Genomic DNA, 15,644 nt, shown 5'->3' with positions numbered 1-15,644 from the left:
AACGATACTACTGCTTCCTAAGAGGGTCCAGAAAATCTGCCAGAACAGAAGTCAACTGTTTCTTATGAATCCAGATTTGGAAAAGTGACTTTTGCTTTGAGCTTCCAAGAAAGATGACTCTCCAAAAGCAGGTATAGATTGGTTTAGAGTTTAAAGGTAGGCCTATTTATGCTATCAGTTTTAAGTGAGTGCTATTTGAAGTCTCTCTTCAGCATCCCAAAGCAATGACCACTGTATTTCTTCTCTCTGCAGTGTGCACACTACTCTACGCTGACACCTTTTTCCAGACGTCCTTATGCATTTCTCCAAGATCTGTACGTAAGACTGTTAAATTATTCTGATACCTCAGTTCTGAAGGATGCTGTGGAAAGCATTCTCTAAAGGAACCAGATTACATCTGCTGTATGCAGCGCAGCAATGCCAATTAATTCACAATTACTTCAGGAAGCACAGCATGTTTTAGTGCCAAAGGATTACAAATAACATAGTAGTCCGTAGTCACAGCAGACCTAGCTCTTCAAAGTCAAACACTCACAATAGATAAAGTGCACAATCAAAGTAACACTCAGATATCCTGCTAATGTTATCTCGGTAGCATATAGTCCTCTGTAGCTGTGCTTCTGAGAAGTCTATTGTCATTTTTGCAAAGACACGCGTTGGTCAGGAGGTTACTTACAGCAGTGCTTTTCAAAGCAGTTCATTTCAAAACCAAAGGCAGCAGAAAAAAGATGATGAAAAAAATAAAGAGCTGTGACATCTCAGGCAAGTCAAGCTTAACTCCATATATTCTGAGCACATATTAAATGACAACGTGTGAGCTGAAATCCTCATCTTCATTGCAGAGTGGAAACTTTCCTTGATTTATGCATCAGAGCTGAGGGGTTTATTAGAAGGCTAGAAATTTAAATGAATTCTTGATGGATTTTTTATATTTGTTTGAGCACAAAGGGACTTTTTTTTCCCTAAAAAAACTGAATAATGGTAAGCCATCTTAATTCATGCATACGATCGGTTTACAGTATCTAGAAAGGAAGGATTTGACTGATTTAAGTTCAAGGTTTGTTTAGTATGAGTGATATGCTCCAGTCTTTACCACTTCAAAAGTTTTGAAGATCAAATTAAGTTTGACTCTATAACAAAAGCACGCAAAGAAATTGGAAGGCTGAAGATACCCAGAGAACGTTCTCTAACTGTACCCTTACAACACTTCAAAACATAGTTCTTGAGTATACGACTTGGGACTTTTGCACCATACACAATACAGGTCAGAATAAAACTTGACTAAAACCAGGAGCAAGTCGGTTTACCTTCAAACGATTTTTTCCATGTGTCACATGCCAAGTGTATGTAGTATTCCATCCAGCCCTATTAATTTTGGCTCCAGTCTCTAGTTTTCTATACAGATACTGTTTCTTGCATTAAAATTCAGAGGAGGAATCTTATTCCCCTGATAAAGTTAACTGTTATAAATAAATGACAGGGGTATCCCAAGTAGTGTGCTTGATTTAATCAACAATAAGTTAATGAGGCCAAATTGATGGCAGAAATTAGGCAAGACTAGCTGACAGGTACTTATAGATATGTTCAGCAGATAAGACTGTAGAATCAATATGGGATTTCAGCAAGTAAGGGCATCCGTTACGGAGATAAGTTAAAATGCTTTACTTTCTCCTCTTAACCTCAACAGAAGACAGCTAATGACAGGGCAAAGCAAGGAGGCACAAAAGGTTAAGGCTTTCAGTTAGTTATTTTTACTAAAGAAGTCACAGAAACCTTTACAGGCTTCACTACACTTTAAGAACAAGAAGTACACATGAAGAGTTGTCTTACTTAGTTTTGTTCATCTTTGAAAAGGCGACAAAATCTACAGCTTCATTTGCAAAAGAAGGTAGAACAACATGCGTATAGTTTGAAATCGTGTGATATAATGTTTGGTTGCTACCATTATCAAATCTAGTGATATATCTCTCTGATATTGGTGGCCACAGCAATCTGAAGATAAACGTTAGGACCAGACACTAAAAAAAAAAGCAACACATTCACCAAACTCAAAGAACTCCTTGGCCTCTACTTCCATATCACAGAACACAAGGATGTCTACACCTACACTCCACCACTCACCCAAGCTCAGCATAGTTACACTTCTCTAAATAAAGGTTTTGTTCATCAGGTTGAGCATGGCTGTAAGGATGGTAACCACCCAAACAGCACTTCTTGACTTCTACTGGCATCTGTTCCTCCTGCTCTCCTTCCACTTCTCCATCCACCTCACACAGATACCCCACAGAAGGTTGTGCCCTATTTCAGTTTCACGGACAGCACCAGTGCACCCACAGCCCCACCTGATTTTTGGCAGGGGTCCCTGTCAGTGGTGCACTCCCCATGCCTCTGAACAGGACCACGTGGCCACCACAAGTCAGGAACTTCTGAGAACTCCCTGAGTACAGACAAAGCTATTGACAGCCCCATAAAAATGGTACAAAAATTGACATTTCCTCTGGAAAGCAGGCGAAGAACTGGTGGGGGGTGGGGGGAGGGAATCAACCAACAATCACCACCTCAGCCATAAACATGCCTTCACAACCACTCCAACTCGCTTCTTCAATAGTTCCTCGGAAGCAGTTACATCACACACAAAGCTTTAGCCTTGATTCCAATTATTTATGATGTCTATTTTAGGATACTGATTTTTCTTCTGTACTGTGATAACATAAAATGTTGTTCTTTTTGTCTTTATGTTTTTATTAGCATATGATTCTGTTCTCAGTGTCTCCAATACACGTTTGCTTACTTCATCTTCCATTTACTGACAATTGCACTTACTGGAATACTGCCAAAAGTATCATTAAAACAGTTCAGATGAGGAACCAGATATCTAAACCACGGTTCACTCCAAATCCAAGGCTCATTCTTGAATTACACTGAGGCATAAAACTACCTAGAATATAGATTTTAAAAAAGCAAAAAGGGAAAAAGGCCTTTAAAGGCATCAGTATATTTTTACACATCTATTTTTGCTGCACATTTTCCTGTTGGATTGAATTAGTCTAACCATGACTACTTGTGTAAAGCATTGAGATCAGAAAGAAAAATTGTGAATGTTCTCTCTTTGATTTTAAGTTGTCAATGCACAGACTCCTACATAAACATTGCTGCATTGTGCCTGAACCTTGCATCTTGCATTGCAAGGTACCTTTGGCTAAAAGTCCTATCTGTAAGTGTCTAACATACAAGTTCTTTCAAAAGAAAGATTATATGCAAGGAGGTATTTTTTATCGGCAGTACGTAGAGACAAATCAACAGAACTCACTGTGTTCTACTCATGATCCTATCAGTTTGCACATGCACATGTGTTTCCAATAATTAGTGTAGATTATTTCTAGTGGAGAGGAAATTATACCCAGTTAATTCGGTTCCTAAAGTCAGATTTTATTATTCACGTCCTCACAGGGCTATGCAAATATAATCACACCTCCATTAAAAAAAAAAAGGAAAGAAAAAGCCCTAGTTTAAATTCATAAGATAAACCAACTTCAGCTCATACCCTGTCCTCTGGAACTCCTGCACCAGCTACAGCAGCGGTTCCGCTGGACTCACTGTGCCACTGTTCTGTGTTCTAAACCTGCCCCCCCCACCAGCTGTATGTGATGGACACACCTCTGCCTACATCACAGGCCAGGGAAAAATTTGTGTCACAAGGGTACACAGATTCCATGTTCTTCTGAAAAGCAGATGAAGAGGAGGCAGAAGGCAACCTCATTTAGTATGAGCTGCACAGCAGGATGCCTTCAGCTCGCTGAAAACACTAGTTCATTTAGAGGTGATTCTCATTGTCCCAAACAGCTAACAGATGTGTCAAGTTTTACTCAAAATGCACATGAGTCCTGCCTGTCTTGCCTAGAGTGAGGGCATGGAAACAAGAATTCAACCGGGTAATTACAAACTGTTCAGCAGATGCTCCAGACCAACTTTAACCAAAGCCCTTGAAGAACACGACAAACTACACAAAGTATAAAATAGTCTATGTTTTTTCCTTCATTATTCTCATATTCCATCCCCTAGATTTAGCCAGTGTTTCATGTGTATTCTAATAGAAAAGAACAAAACCAACTGAGATGGAATAGCAAAATCATTAAGGAAATTCAAAATACTTTATCTACACAAGAAAGAAATCCGGTGGCACCACAAGCACTCAACTTACTGAATTAAGTTGTTCACACATATTGCTCATTAAGGCAGCCTTATCTTACATAGTAACCAATGGGACTACTTCTGAACAAGAACAACTCCTTCAAGGACCGAGTATAAAAACTAGCTGCATTGAATTAATGTGAAACCACTTACAAAGCTTTGTCTTTTACAGATTGCAAATTCAACAACTGCCAGCCTGTCAAGAGAATTCTGTTGAGCACAATCAGTACTTAGAAACTTATACAAATTACAGTCATCTATTTCCAGTGCAAATAATTTTAGACATAATGCTTACATATGCTGGTTTATCCACCTGGATGGTATCCAGTTTTTAGCAAGACTTGATTCTACTTTGCAGTATAAAAATTGGAATCTTAGTAATTCAGAAGTCAAAAACAGCGGTGTAATACATTACCTGAAATGAAAAACTCCATTAAACTGCAGACACCTACTCATGTTTACACAACTATTGCAAAAAAAAAAAATCCAGCATTTTTCCCTTTAATTCACCTATCAGTACAACACTACTATATCTCCTTGCCAAATGAGTCTAAGGAAATAGCATTAACGGAGGGAAAAACAGTTACCTTAGTTCACACAGATTATTTTTTCTACAAAATATAGACAGTTTAATGGCATCGATGCTTAGAATCATTTACAGTACCTGAAACTTCTGAGTCATGAAACACATGTTGAAAAGCAATCCAGAAAAATAAAACCCTTACTATACGAAGCACAGAATTGTGGACTTCTTTTGAAGACTCAGGTTAAAGAGGTCCCCTCAGCCGCCCCCCTCCCACCAGCTAGCACAGCCATGCAGTTACACAGGATGCTCCGAAGCAATGGTATAATTTTGGCTGTAATACCTGCAGAACTAGAACTCTGTTAACTCACTTCTTGACTAAACTGTCTCAAAAAAGCACAGTATGACTCTTGTTTTTCTTCTTCCAACAGAGGATGTGTAAAAACAATAGAAGGTTTATGAAATAAAGTGTATGCTTCTGACTTACATTATCATTGTTAACTCTGAAATTGTACTTGCTAAAATATCTACACTATTGCAGCTGCTGAATGCTAAAAAGTCACTGATCAACTACCCATACTGGACTGGCATGTAGTTTTTTTTAATTTTTTGAAAATTACATTTTAGAATGTAATTGCTGATCACATTAATAATTCTGCTGGGCAAGTCCGATATGTAATTTATAACACTTGGACCGATTGTTCAGGTATATGGTCAACCTTTTTTTGAAAATCAGAAACTTTTAAAACACCTCTAACTAGGCAAGTTAAAAAAAAAAAAAAAAAAGAGGCACTCAGTATCACCAGGAAATTTTGAAGGTCTCTTTCCAGTTTACAACTAATTCCCATAATCTCTTTCCCGAAAAATCAAGTGCCTAAAATACCACTACTGATGCTGCCAAGTTATTTTGTTACACTGAATGCAATTACACTTGAGGAAAAAGCTTTACTACTGTGAGTTCATTCCACTTAAGAGTAAAAAGAACATGCAGTGACAAATTTGTGAAAACAGACAGTGGCTTCCCTTGTCAAGGCAGCCATATAAAGCATATATATGGCCATGCTCTGCTCTCCGATTTACAATCTCTGATGAAATCAACTCACCGTATACCCCGAGCAGGGCAGGGGTGTAGGTAGGGCACATGGTAGTTTCAGATACATGAGCACACTAGAAACAGAGGCAAAACTCTAGCTAACCTGGCTGCATGAAGCAGTATCGCCTTCCCCTCTTCCAACTCGGCAAGTGTCTTGCAATCACCACCCAAACCTCCATTCCCTGCTTCCTTTGTCAAAGAATCTTGTGACTTTCCTCAGAAGGCTGATGGGGAAGGACTGCCATCAGCCACCAGCCCACGCGCTGCAGTTACACTGGTTGTGCAGAGTATCTGAGAAGATTATTCTGCTTGACACGCAAGTTGTTACCTTCTTACCATGTCTCACAAAGACAAGCCTTGCTGAAGCAACAGCGAAGAGAGCAATTCCCGTTTGATCACGAACCCTTTCACCACGAATACAGTTTACATTCACTTTGTACCGAAAAGGCATTCCTATCCCATACATGTCACAGAGCACCCAACAAAACATATTCAGTCATAGAATCATTTAGGTTGGAAAAGACCTTTGAGAGCATCACGTCCAACAATTAACCCAGCACTGCCAAGGCCACCACTGAACCACGTCCCTCAGCACCACGTCTACACAGCTTTTAAACACCCCCAGGCATGGAGACCCCACTGCCTCCCTGGGAAGCCTGTTCCAATGCTTCAACACCTTTTCAGTGAAAAAAAAAAAAATCCTAATACCTGATCTAAGCCTCCTCTGGCATATCTTGAGGCCCTTTCCTCTTGTCTTATCACTTGTGATTTGGGAGAAGAGCCCCACCCCCACCTTGCTGTAGAGCGCAATAGGGTCCCACCGAGCCCCCTCCTCTCCAGCCTGAACCCCCGGTTCCCCCAGCTGCTCCTCACAGGGCTTGTGCCCCAGCCCCTTCCCCAGCCCCACTGCCCATCCCTGGACACGCTCCAGCCCCTCTACATCCCTCTTCTAGTGAGGGGCCCAAACCTGACCGCTATGTTACTATCAGTTCATTTCAAACTAACTCACCAATGGTGGTGTTTGGTACACTTAGTCCAGAGCTCACCTATCCGTACCATCATCCAACCATCTGCTGTGGGCTTTGACCACAGACAACATCGTTTGTACCAGCTGGTTGTGGCATTGTGCAGGTTTTTTCCTTCCAGTTCCTCTCCCAATTACAAATTTAGTTCTGAATGGTCAAACAGGTAACAGTACAAGACAACACTGATGCTGTTCTGCCTCCGAGAAAGATCTTCCAATTAACTGCCAGATTTCTAAGTAGTCAAAAAATTAAACAACTAGCAAGCCTCAAGAGCCTCTTACAGTCCCATGCAACACCAGAGCTTAGCAGAAACAAATTATGAGAAACCTTCTGAGCACCTTGGATTCTACCGATTATTGATTTTAGTAAGCCTTCCTAATCCTTCACATATCATTTCATAAAACAATTTCTAACGTATAACGCTAATGCAAAGTCTGGAGAAAAATAAATCCAGTCCGGTATTAACTCTTATAGATAAGCGTGTGGTCCTCTGGCAGTCGGAAGGGCAGAACAGACATTCTGGTTGCAAACAGGAATGCTGGCACAAGGCTTCAGAAACAATACCACCAACAACCTAAGGCTAATTTGCTTTCATCAGCTTCAAGAACATCTGGAAAAAACAATTACAGTTGTTTGTTAATAACAGCTTAATTCTAAGATGTTAGTAAGAGATGTAAGTTACTGAAGAAAAAAATCTACTCTGGAAATACTGCTCACCTTTTAAGAACGCTCACACACTAATGCTTGCATCTCCAGACTTCACTACTTTTATAATTTTATCTAAAGCTAGAATTTAACATTCCATTGTCTTAAACATCACCCAGTTCCCCAAGTGTGGTTCAAGTGCACAATTTAACGCAAGGACGCAGCTCAAGCCTTGTGGGGAAGATGCTGGGACTGAAACCAGACTTCCTCATTGCTGGTCCTGTGGTTCCAGCACCTGAGCTCGCCCTCCCACATCAGCAAGTATACACCATCCCTGGGCAGTATTCCTGGGACCTGGCCCCAGCTCCTGGGGCGAGCTGCGTTCCCCTCTAGTCACAACCATTTTTTCTTCGAGAAGATTGCAGTCTCAGATGTCCTTCCTTGGCAGCCCTGGGTTGCATGGACCCAGCAGCCCCGGTACTTGATCATCACTCACAGCACAAAAATGAAGCGTGAGGGGATGAAGGCAAGCAGTCATCCCAATGAAGTCAGGCACTTAGAAAATATTTGTTAAGTGTATAGAGACAGAGCGTACAGTGTGGGGTGAAAAGGAGGAATTGTTCCTATTGCTCAAGGAGATGACCAAAAACTACAGGCAGAGCGCTGGTGTGAGCATGGTACAAAGGCTTCCACATCAATAGTATCCCCCACTCCTGGGAAGTCCCATACCTTACAGCACACCTTTCACGTGATTCCACGTTGCACAGGATGACAGATTTCTAAGAATAAATAGGAATACTCCCAATCTTATTAAACTTTTTTTTTTTAAGTTTTGCACCCATTCATTCTATAAAAGTAGATCTTCCATCCTGTTTTTAGGAAAAAAACCCCATATTCTAATATTACAAGTGTGGAGTTAACTATTAAAAGATGACACAGAAACATTTCTGACAACTTGATCTAACATACTGCTGTCCTTTCATTCTGAAATTCATGTTAAAGCTTTGCAATTTTAAAGCCGTTAGCAACTCCACAGCCATCTCAGCTACTAGAAGCTGTTTCCATATATTTTATTTATACAGCAGTAATAAAACTAGTTTAAATTAACATCAAGAACCTCATCATATTCTATTCTACTGTTGAGGGTGAGCCTGATATTTATGTAGAAATCTATTGAAAGATTTTTTTTAATTAGTAACAAATTATGCTTTTGCACATTTTAAGGACGGGTTATAAAACTGTAGAGAGGCTTTATGGAGGGATGCAAACCAGCCAGAAAAGGCCCTCTTCAGATGCACTCACCGAGTCACTTGGATTGCAAAGCAATACATTTGAACTCGGAAATTAGTTTTATGAGTCCAGCTGCCTCTAAGTCCCCCAAACCTGTACTTTGCAGGTTATCAGAGAGAAGACTGAGTCACACAAAGTAGATTTTACTGGGGTAAAATAAAACAAAAACACACAAAACTTTGCTTCCTGCTAGACTTTGTCTCAATTACTGAAGTTTGACAAGGTGTGTTTAACAGCCATTCCTCCCACTCCACACAGCACAGAATGAGGCTGATACTTGTACAATCCTTCCCTGCTCTAAATTAAATTAGACAATCACTTTTCCACTTAATCTAATGCACACCTTTACATGAAATTAGCCTTTTTGCATGGCCCTCAACTAACACAAAACTTTACACCTCCTCCATCTATTTACTTACTGAGAAGACCGAGACTTTTCTTTTGGATCAGCTAAATTATTTAGCTGATGTTTTCTGCACAGCTGGTGCTTCTACTGACTCTTTTTTTTAATTAACCTTCAGGTTCTCCCCTCTTCCCTTGCATTTTTCTTAAGTTAGTTATGTGGATATTCACAGAACACCACAGGTTTCTGGCAACAGCCTTGGCACCTCTCAGTTCAGGAGCCATGAGAACACCCTGCTTTTATGCAGTATTGTTACTTTAGAGTTTACCCCGTTCATTTCTCCTTTCAAAAGCACACAACTGGAAAGAAACACAAAACCCTAAAGAGGACAGGTGAATTCCAGTGGTCTGACTGAAGATTTATTTTGCACAGGGTGGCTGCTGGGACAGGGTCTGGGAGATGCTCTGCGCTGCTGACGACCAACTGACACACCAGCTGTAGCAGTGTTACACCAGCAATACCATGGAGCAATTGTGTGGAGTAGCTACAGTCATCTCAAACATAATTAATTTCACCTCTTTTACTGGCAGAAAAGCAGCAAAAGAATACCTAGGGAAATGGTTAATTAAATCTTAGGTCTCTGAGCCATTCATACTACTGTTAATCTCTTAGAAGAATAAAAATGGGAAAGGAAGGCAAGCCAGAACAGAGGTATTGTTTCTGGAGAGGTTTTAGAGGTTTGCTCATCAGTGATGCTTACTGATCTTCTGAGTCCCTCTGCACCTCGTATGCTGCTTGAATCCTCCATTCTGCTGCCTTGTGCTCCTGAAAACATGCAGGGTCCACAGAAGACTTAAGAGGAACGTCTTCTGGTTACTAAACCTTGAGACATGCTATTCTTGCAAATTTTAGTATGATAGATTATACGACATATATACAGTCATATCTGTAACTGTCAGGTCATGCTACTAAATATTAGAATTGCTTGTAAACCAAATTAAATTTTCTGCTGAAAACATACGAAGACAGATAATTAAAAAGGACCATCACACTGACAATTTCATAGCTCACTGTGTATGTGTTCATTACATCTGAGAATGCAATTTATCCATTTTAATAGATTTAACAAATACCTAGACTTGAAAATTACAGGGCATTCACCAAAAGGAAACCAATGCAAGTTTATTACAGTACAACAATATTATATGCAGAAAGAGTTTTAAGGGCTTGCACAAACAATAGGATAGTGGTGTTTTGGTCACATAATGAGAAAGCCAAGGTGTGTGTGGGGGGGGAATCAAGATGATTGTTAATTGTTTCAGTGTATTACCTGGAATCATATTGCTTTTCTGCATTAGCTTTGTCTCTGCAGTCAGATTCAGCATTTGCTGCATTTCAGGACGCTTCAAAACATTCTTTGGATAAATTTTCATCATTATGACAAGCTATAAAGCTACTGAAAAACAAATGCACCAAGGCAATAACTTTTGCAACTGAGCAACAGTATAAAATTCTAGGGTATCACTTGTAGTGGATATTCCATTTCAGCCTGGAAAATGCCAGCTATTCCAAATCTCTCAGACAAAAGTCTGATTACACTCAACTGGCAGAGACTAAACCGAACTGAGGGATTCCCAGTCCCATGGCACGACTGGTGCCAGACTGGCATGGCCTGCCAGCCCCAGCTGCACATCACAGCTGGGGGAAGGGGGGTGGGGGTGGAGGGAAAGACAGGGACAAAACAAGCCAAAAAACCCCACAACATACATTTATTTGCCTGCCCTTTGGAATCCTAATTCTTCTATGTAATGCTCAGAGTTCTAAGAAAAACTTCTAACAAGACCCTCCTAGAAGAATTAAAAAGTTTAACAAGGATGGCGGTGGTGCAGGTTTGGCAGGAAGCAGGGAGGGAAGGGAGAAGGATGAAGCTGATGCAGAGCAGAGCTGCTCCACAGCTCGATGCCCACGCCATCCAGCGCTGACCCACACGGAATTCAAGAGAGTGATCTGTTTCTCTCTCTGCATCTGCTAGAAGTGCAAAAGTAAAAGCTAATCACTGCACTGGGTCGCCTCGTACCCCCGGTAGCATTGAACATGAGAACGGTCTTGCTCCTGTGTCACAAGCCACTGGACTGTCCTAGGATACAGGTTTCCAGTGACAGACGTGCTGAGCTAGCCATCCATCTGATCTCAAAGCAATCTCCTGGCAGAAAGGATGTAAAAAAAAAAAAACAAAAACCAACCAACCACCACAGCGGCTTCTCTATTTACAGTGATCCTTTTATCTTCAGTGCTCACGCTAGAGTCAAATGCTACAATCCTGATACTTTCACTTACCGACCGCAAACATAAGCCCTTAACTAACCTCAGCGCAGTATTGGTGCAGTTAGTGCTGAGCCAATACGTTTTACTCCTGGCCCCTCACCTGCTCGCAGCTCCTTGCCATGCTTCACTCCACAGACCCAACTGAACAATCTGGCAGAAGATGCTGGCACAGTACAGTCAGCACACGGATCTGCCAGTATTTTCCTGGTATTTCCATGAGGAGGAATGATGTTTAAGCACTATCCCCTAGACTGACCCGATTTCATCTGAGATGATTACACTTCATCTTCATTTGGCAGAAATCAAGGAAAACAGTCTGAAGCAAATTAACCACAATGTAAAGCATCTAGCCAGACACAGGTAAAGAGCTAAGTGAGCTTTTGCCCAAGACAAGACGAAAGCTGACCAGGATTCTATGCAGGCAGAAACATAAAAGCATGTTCTCGGGACATTTCACCTCTTCTCTGAAGAAACACAACTTGAGAGAGAGGATGGAAGAGCCGGATGGAAAGACCATTCCAGGAGGAATATGGCTCTGCCTCCTGCTTGCACTGCCCGCTACCGCACGCATCTCTTCGCCTAATTTTAGGTTATCACAGGAGTCTGGAACTGTCCTGGAGTAACTCAAGTGCATGCTGAATAACAGCATTAATTCACTGAACAGCCTCAAACCAGAAGATTATAGCAGCGCTCCAAGCCTCACGCTGCCTGCCCGCAGGTTTCCGTATAGAACACGTGCTGCTGATTGTCACTATCACAACCCTGACGCCTGCGCATGGGAGAAACATGCTCCCTGTAGTAGTGCCAGTTTCTACAGACGCACCGAGTCTGAGCAGACCCTTCCTCTAAGGTGTGGAATTTATCTGGCCAGACATGTAAACGTTATTCTACCAGTCTTGCAGCCCAGCCCCTTCACCCAGCAGCCAAACGACACATGCACACCCCGCAATGAAATCATCTCGGTTCACCGACGCATGCTACAGCGAGGGCTGGAGCTCTGGTAACACTGGGGTTTAGGTAGCACCCAAACCAGATCTGAAGTAACTGGCTTTCAGCTGCATCTCCACACTACTTAAATGCCTCAAAATACAGCCTCTAAGAGAGGAACTTGACTCTCGGGGTGCTCAGCAGCTGCTTCCACATCTGGATGCTCAGATCCTGCAGGAGACTCTGCAGTTTGAAACCAGAACGACTGTCAGGGGTTGAAATGTGACCTCAGTTATAGTTCTGTAAATTCTCATGCCAGTGGACTTATTTTTTCTTTGCGATAGCTGATCAGCACTAGCCTTTCCACAGCTTGCCAGCACATTGGCAACTCCCATTGGGAGTTAAAAATCCCCAAGGAATAAAGCTCCAACATCTTCCTACGATCTGGACTGCAGCAGCTTGCCATTTGGTCCGGGGCAGCTGCTGTTTATTCAAATATGTTACAGCTTCCATATATTCAAATATGTTACAGCTTCCCCGGCAGAGCCTCGAGCTCAGCTCAGTGCCATACACTGATCTGAAATTCTGCTTGATGAAAAAAAAAAAAGCATTTCAGAGGGTCTCGGAACACTTCCTGGAGACCCCTGTTTTTCTGATATCAGATCAATTATTCTGCAATTCACCTGTTTCTGTGGATAGTCTGCACACCTATCAATAAGAATTGGTTTTTTAATTCTGCAAGGGAAGGTCTTGGCTTTGTTTTTTGTTGTTGGGTTGGGGTTTTTTTGCTGTGTTGTTTTTGTTGTTCTTTTAAAAAAGAAAAAAAAAGAAAAAAACCCACACAAATAAAATACCGCTTCCTTAGATGCAAAGTCCTGATAACCCCTAAAACAAGCTCCAGGGTATTACAGCGAACCCACAGACAGTATTTTGGATCTTGTTATCATTGATAAATGGTCACACTGCTTAAGAATCAAGGCATCTGCTTGATTGTAACAGTCTAATGAACATGGAACACTTTCAGATTCAAGTATGTAACTTCAACATTTCAGTCCTCTTCAGAGCACATGTACTCTGCAAGTCCGACTCTTACAGCCAAACTTCCAGAGATAGGTTTTAAAAAAGTATCCTTAACAAGTATAAAATACTGAATAAGTTAAAAGTAAAGTACCTGATAATTACATTAAATTCCCTAAATTATCTCAATCTTCCAAGTGCATAACGAGTATTGTAATAAGTCAATGAACGTTCTTGCTGTCAAGTAAAGAAGAGGAAACTACTAAGAAAGCCTGAACACGTACGTGGACTTCTCCCCAGCACGGATGCTCCCCCAAAAACTGGCAGGCAGCTGGCTCACAGCTTTGCCAATACAAATGACTACGGAGTATGTATTTGGACAGAAAACAGTGAAAATGAACTACAAATAACCTCTTCCAATTATTAAAACTAATAGAAGAGTCTTAAACCATACTGGAGACAGAAGCGTTTAGGAAATATCATGTTATCTATTACTGAACTTATCCAAGATTGAAGATCCTTTATTCAAAATACAAATGGCATGCTAAGTAGTACCAATAAAATCCACATTTAAAAAAAAAAATCTGTTTCAATTGAACACTTTCAAACAAAATTATGCTTTTGAAATACAGTATTTCCTTAGACCAAAGACATCAAGACAGAAAGACAGAAAAAATACAATATACACATACCTGATGCTTCTTGAACTTTCACCTTCAGACCTGTAAAGTAATACACAAATATTTAGGACATAATTACTTCTAGCATTTATAAGCCAGACAGTCTAAAAATGCTAGACCTTCTGATGCATTCTCTCCCTTTGTATTTCAGTTAGTTTTTCTCAGGCTTGTTGTACTTTCCCTACTAATAATACATTTAAAGAAACCAGTCTAAGTTTAGAATAGATCTATTAGAAGTTAAAAACCAGTTAACAGTGGAAGCCAGTGACCACAATACTAAAATATGGGCTGAGACCCTCTGAACCCTCAACAAAGACCTTTTTTACATGCGCAATAACAAAGATTTATGTTCCATATTTGCAAGTGAAAAGCACCAACCTCTAACGTTATTCTAGAAGCAGATTAGCTTGTACCTTTGTACTTTTTTTTTTTTTTTTTTGCTTTTCTTCACTCTGTAGCTGAAAAGATCATAGGCAAATACATTTAGGAATCTAATCCCCAGGCTTAATAGGCACTACGCAGAAAGGGCTAAGGCTTGCAAATAAAAGTAATTTGAAATATTTAAAAACCCACACTTGTCTGAATTTCATACATGTATAAAGATGAGAGAGAAGATATACCAAGTTACAGAACTTAAAGAGTATAGTTTTTCAAGGTGAGATAATTTTATCTAAACAGGAATAAAGCCTCTCCCCCTTCCCTCTCCAATATTTTTAAAGTAACGGAATTTAATTTAGTGTCATTCATACAAACAAGGTTTCCTTCTCCAAAGAGGAACCTAAACACAATACTCCCAGCAATTCACCAACACAAAATCCAGAAGAAAACGTACAACCATGTGTGCCCAGTTCCCCTCCTTCCCCACTCCAAAATAATCCAGCCTCAGCGCTACAGAAGCCTTAAATACATCAGTAGGCTCTGCAAAACCAGGAAGCAGACAAAGCAACGCAGAAGACTCCAGAGCAAACCAGCCTCAGAACACCCCTTCCACATCATCTTACCAGGGACCCAAATAAAAAGGTGATCAATATGAACTTGCAAAATTTAGCACTTAAGCAACAACATGCTAGCACTGAAGTTGCCTCCTCAAAATCAAAGACAAAGGTATTCCTCAGGAACTAAAGAATCTTCCCTAGTTTGACTGAAGTGGGGAACAACACAACAAAAAAACCCACAGCCAATTTAATACTAGAATGACCTCCATCTCCAATGATAACTTGTATGTTACGCTAGAGGCAGTAAAAAAAGTTATGGCTAGTACGTTTTGTAACTCTAATGCCAGAAAGCAAAAAGTATTAAATATCAGAATCTATTTTAGAAATTGGTAGCAAAAATTGGTTATTTGTTGGGGTTTTTTTCCCCCTTTATTACATGCTCTGACATTATCTTTAATTTCTTCAAGCTCAAAGAAGTCTAGATGATTTTAAAAGCCCAAGTTGAGGAAAGGAGGAACAGAGGAGCACAGCCCCCTGCCCCATGAGAGCCTGGCAGCAGCAGGAGAGTTGCAATTCAGTGGGCTGAGCGCAGGGGACAGAAAGGTGGCCAGGTATACCTACAAGCAGGCGTATCAGTATGTTTCTGACAG

General features: G+C 40.8%; 1 protein-coding gene across 8 annotated transcripts in view; it reads right to left on the bottom strand.

Moving 5' to 3' along the window:
• The window catches only part of IQSEC1 (IQ motif and Sec7 domain ArfGEF 1), a 349,414-nt gene that overhangs the window by 257,246 nt on the left and 76,524 nt on the right, over positions 1–15,644 (bottom strand). For 7 of the 8 annotated variants that reach the window (XM_027789355.2, XM_027789356.2, XM_027789350.2 and 4 more), the window contains exon 2: positions 14,072–14,101. The exons of the other annotated variant lie outside the window; for it this stretch is intronic. In XM_027789355.2, the coding sequence (XP_027645156.1) occupies positions 14,072–14,101 (30 nt within the window). The remainder of the gene's footprint in view (positions 1–14,071; positions 14,102–15,644) is intronic. 8 annotated transcript variants of the gene reach the window in all.

This window comes from Falco peregrinus, chromosome 5, assembly GCF_023634155.1.
Source record: "Falco peregrinus isolate bFalPer1 chromosome 5, bFalPer1.pri, whole genome shotgun sequence".
Lineage (NCBI taxonomy): Eukaryota > Metazoa > Chordata > Aves > Falconiformes > Falconidae > Falco > Falco peregrinus.
This window is presented reverse-complemented; position numbering and strand designations above follow the sequence as displayed.